The 5,204-nt window shown below is 34.4% G+C and overlaps 1 protein-coding gene across 2 annotated transcripts in view; it reads left to right on the forward strand.

Moving 5' to 3' along the window:
• LOC111441562 (pentatricopeptide repeat-containing protein At2g41720) overlaps positions 1-5,204 on the forward strand; it is a 9,356-nt gene that overhangs the window by 2,825 nt on the left and 1,327 nt on the right. For both annotated transcript variants that reach the window (XM_023078605.1, XM_023078606.1), the window contains exons 4-9: positions 348-1,457; positions 1,559-1,664; positions 1,753-1,957; positions 3,535-3,667; positions 3,872-3,976; positions 4,696-4,816. In XM_023078605.1, the coding sequence (XP_022934373.1) occupies positions 348-1,457; positions 1,559-1,664; positions 1,753-1,957; positions 3,535-3,667; positions 3,872-3,976; positions 4,696-4,816 (1,780 nt within the window). The remainder of the gene's footprint in view (positions 1-347; positions 1,458-1,558; positions 1,665-1,752; positions 1,958-3,534; positions 3,668-3,871; positions 3,977-4,695; positions 4,817-5,204) is intronic.

Below are 5,204 nucleotides of genomic sequence, written 5' to 3' on the forward strand. Positions count from 1 at the left end.
TTTCTTTTTTTTTTTTTTTTTTTTTTTTTGGCACGCCTCTGTCCCTTCTATACAAAAACCCAAACATATATTTAATATTTTACATTAAAAACCAACTCATTTGAAAGATTTTTGAAACTGTTCAGTTTCTACTGATATTAATTCTTGTTTATTTATACATATAAAATACCTGTCAATGACAAAAATTAACAATGAAGAAAGTTATAAAAAAAATATTGTGAATATCAAAACAATGTTAATGACTTTACGTGAAAATTAAATGAATTTATGTGAAAATTAACTTTTACATTTTAATTTATCAATATATACATTGTACTAAGAAAATTATTATTTTCCAATTGATGCAGATCCCTCCTAGTCGATCAACGTTTAATAATTTGATAAATGCATGCGGATCTTCTGGAAATTGGAGAGAAGCTTTGAGAGTTTGCAAGAAAATGACAGACAATGGGGTTGGCCCTGATCTTGTGACCCACAATATTGTTCTATCTGCATATAAAAGTGGGGCTCAGTATTCAAAAGCTTTGTCATATTTTGAATTGATGAAGGGTACAAACATCCGGCCTGACACAACAACACTTAATATTGTGATTCATTGTTTGATAAAGGTCAAACAATATGGACAAGCCATTGAAATCTTTAATTCTATGCGGGAGAAGAGGGCTGAATGTCGCCCTGACGTTGTAACATTCACAAGTATCATTCATCTTTATTCTGTTTGTGGACAGATTGAAGATTGTAAAGCTGTATTTAGTACAATGCTGGGTGAAGGAATAAAACCTAACATTGTTTCGTATAATGCTCTAATAAGTGCATATGCTTCCCATGGGATGGATAAAGAAGCTTCTACAGTTTTTGATGAGATGAAAAGGAGTGGTTTTCGCCCTGATGTTGTATCATATACATCTTTACTCAGTACATTTGGAAGATCTCAGCAACCTACAAGGGCTAGAGAAGTGTTTGATATGATGAAGAGAAACAAATGCAAGCCAAATCTTGTTAGCTACAATGCACTGATAGATGCATATGGATCTAATGGCTATTTAGCTCAAGCTGTTGACATCTTACGTGAGATGGAGCAAGATGGAATTCATCCAAATGTTGTTTCAATATGCACCCTCTTGGCTGCCTGTGGACGATTTGGTCAAAAGGTGAATGTAGATGCTGTGTTTTCTGCTGCCGAGCTACGGGGAATTCGTTTGAACACTATTGCATATAATTCAGCTATTGGTAGCTACATGAATATTGGTGAATATGAAAAGGCTGTTGATTTGTATAGATCAATGAAGAATAAGAACACTAAACCAGACTCTGTCACATATACTATCTTGATAAGTAGTTGTTGTAGGATGTCAAAATATGACGAGGCAATCCACTTTTTCAAAGAAATGGTAGATTTAAAGATTCCTTTGTCTGAAGAGATCTACTCTTCTATGATCTGTGCCTATAGTAAACAGGTTAGTACTTTAGCAAGACAGACACTTCCCTTGTTTAGACTACACATCAATTGAGATAAATCCCGGTCTTTTATTCATTGTTTAATTTTCATGCATTGCAGGGTCAACTTGTGAAAGCAGAAACTTTGTTCAATTCATTGAAGGGAAGTGGTTGTTGTCCCGATTTAGTTACATATACAGCAATGATAAATGCATATAGCACAACTGGTAGGTTTTTTCAATTCATTGATCTGATTTGCCACTATAAAAAGAGATTGTTTGATTCTGAACTTTTGTAATTTGATTTTCATATCAGAGACATGGGAAAAAGCCTGCTCCTTATATCATGAAATGGAAACAAATAACATTCAACTAGATTCTATAGCATGCTCCGCTTTGATGAAAGCATATAATAAGGGAAATCAGGCTTCCAACGTTCTTACTCTGGCAGAAATTATGAAGGAGAAGGGAATTCCTTTCAACGATGCCAATTTCTTTGAAATGTTGTCAGCTTGTAGCACGTAAGATTTTACATGTACATATACGTTACATATTTTCTTTATACACATTTTGCTAGCATATTTGTATGGCAAGGATAGTTAATTCGCTGCCCTCGGAAGAAAACTTATTGAGCATTTGGTTTGGTTGAACTAGTAGACTCACCTTGATCCTTCCGTGTAGTCCTCGGAAAAGAAGAATCTTTGAGCTTTATTAAATGTGATCTGACTGGGTGGTATAGCTATGAATGTTTATTAAGTTGAATGTCTCAAGAATTCAGCATAGATGCTTGTTCTCTCCTTTAACTCTCTTAACATTTTTCTTAGGTTTTCCTACTCTACTTCCTGTGTATGTTTCAACTGTCAGTCCACTCACTTAACTTCCTAACGAATTCTTGACTCATGAACAATCCAATTAACTGGCACCAATAGGTATAACAGTTAATGTGTTGCTAATTACTCTTCCTCTGTTCTGCCTAATCTATGTAAAATGTACGGGTACCCTAGTATGCCCATTAATACTTTGCCCAAACTTTTACAAGAACGAGCTCCAATTCAAGTAACCTTAGTTTTTTTTTTTTTTTTTTTTTTTTGTGGAAGGTTAAATTTCTAAGAAAGTGAAGTTTCTTTTCTTTCCAAGTCTTACATGGAAGAGTGAACACCCAAGATCGCATCTAGCAGCACTCTTCCTTGGTTTTACGCCCGCAATGGTGTGTTCTTTGTAGACAACATGAGGGATCTTGATCATCTCTTATGGGGTTGCCAGTTTGCTTACTCCCTTTGGAGTCGGTGCTTTATTTTGTTTGGGGTTTCTGTGGTGTGTAATAGGGACTTATGGCCTTTGTTTGAGGAAAGTGTGATGAACTTTTTGTTTCGTGTTAAGGGGAGGTCTTGTGGCAGACTTACTGTTTTGCAATCTTGTAGGGCATGTGGATTGAGAGAAATATAAGAATTCTTAGAGGGATGGAGAGGTCTTTAGACAAGGTTTTGGAAGGATGATGTTTGATAAAGGGCATTTGGTAGGCCTATTCTCTCTAACTCTCATAATTTTGACTATCTTCTTCTCAGCCTCTTGTACACACAACGACTGCCAGTCTCCTCAGTTAACTTCCTGACCGACGGAATTTACTAACAGCCTCTCAACTTACATCAACCAGCTATAAAAGGCAGTTAGCTACTTAACTAGTCTTCTCTCGCTATGCCTAGCATTATTTATCTATCTAGGTGACATAGTTTTCCCATCATCCTCACACATTTCTAATATGATTACCACTTATGATTACAGTTGTATATAATCATTACAATTTTTTCGAGGCATCCTTCTTTGCTTTGAATCATTTGACCACAATGGTTTTCAGGTTTACTTATTGATGGTTTATTCTTAAATATATTTACTATATTTTATTTGTTATGTGTACTTGAAGTGTGATTATGTGTATAAGGTTTTTCCTTTTGTGTATTAGGTCTCTCTTCTACTTAAGATAGACCCTTGTAACTATTGTAAAAGTAAGAGAATTATTATCTGAATTTTACCTTGAAAATTTGCAACTTATTGTTTTCACTCTTTCACTAAGAAACTATTTACTGAAATTTGTATGCAGACTACGAGATTGGAGGAAAGCAACTGACATAATAAAGCTTATGGAGCCCTCTTTGCATCTCGTCTCAGTTGGAACTATTAATCATCTTCTGCATTTTCTGGGAAAAAGTGGAAAGATGGAGATTATGATGAAGGTAGTTGGAAAATATACGTGTCGATATATTTCTTATGGGTTAATGTTGGGAATCAAGCAAATTTTTCTGCACATTCTTTTCTTCAAGATTTCCCCTGTTTCCTTATCGTTTAAAGTCTGATATCTACGAACATGATTTACATATGCCAACTGTTTGTATCCTTGTAGTGCGTTGAACTCTAAGCTATTTTATCCCAAAATACAGCTGTTTTACAGATTCGTGGCATTGGGATCCAGTGTCAATATTAGTACTTATTCAATCTTGTTGAAGAATCTCTTGTCTTTTGGAAATTGGAGGAAATACATTGAGGTACGCTTTATGTTTCAGTAACTTGGCATTTCAAAGCCCTTGAGCTGTTCTTACTAATATATACCTATGACTGCTGATTATAGGAGTTGTATATTACTTGGACATTAGTTGTCCTATGTTTTTTTTTTTTTCCTGATACCTCGGTGCTAATACTAAAGCAACTTTGAGCAAGCCCAGACTTTGGAGCAGTACCATATTAGTCTTTGTCTATACATGATAGTCCAAATTCTTTTGAATCTTTAGTCAAGATGCCAAGAGTCCTGATTTCTAGAGCATTTAGTCTTATGCAAGTTTATGTTGGATGAGTCTGTTTGTCATTGATCAATCAAGTTACTGAATCAAGGGAAGAATTAGAGAGCTTTCCGTTGCTACGCATTACTACTCTCTCTGACTGACTATAGCAAAAACGTCCCTCTAGCTTATTCTTTACAAATCACTCCATTCACAACCCACCTCTTGCTATATTCTCGTGCCCCCCCACTGCCTCCTATTGTACACTTTCTTAATAGGGGTCTTTCGTGTTTAGTACGAATTCCAAACAGTGTTACTGTCTCTATTCTTCAGTTCCTTGTTTTTAGTCTGTGGAGTTTGGTACAATTTTGGTTCGTACTTTTACCCTTTCTTTAATTTTTTGCTTTCTATTAAATAACATGGCTTTTTAAGTGTTTTCATCATATTCCCAGCCAGGAATATAGAAATTTAAATAAACTTATGTACAGGTCTTGCAGTGGATGGATGATGCTGGAATCCAACCCTCTAATGCAATGTACAATGACATACTTTACTTCGCACAAAATTGTGGTGGTGCAGAGTGCGCTGCTATCATCAAGGAAAGAGTTGGTATGTGGGTTGTGTGTATTTCTGCGATTATAATTGTTATTTTAGCGAGAAACCATACTTTCATACATGAGGTACCAGTTTTAAAAGTTTTAATAATACCCTTGTACTTTAAAAAAAAAAATCAAAAGTACGTTTACCGTTATTTTTAGAGAGACCGTCAATATTCTGTTTCAAAAATACCTTTAAACTTTCAAATCATTAATACTCTTAAAAAGTTCGAAATACCATCGAATTCTCAACAGTTTTATTATTGTTCTTTAAAACTTTTTTAATAATGTTAAAATATACCCTTAACCTTTAAGAGTTTCATTAATTTAAGAAATTTTACACCTAAATAGCTTTTTTTTTTTTTTTTTTTTTTTTTTTTTTTTTTTTTTTTTTTTTTTTT

Source organism: Cucurbita moschata, unplaced genomic scaffold (assembly GCF_002738365.1).
Source record: "Cucurbita moschata cultivar Rifu unplaced genomic scaffold, Cmos_1.0 Cmo_Scf00004, whole genome shotgun sequence".
In the NCBI taxonomy this organism is placed as follows: Eukaryota; Viridiplantae; Streptophyta; class Magnoliopsida; order Cucurbitales; family Cucurbitaceae; genus Cucurbita; species Cucurbita moschata.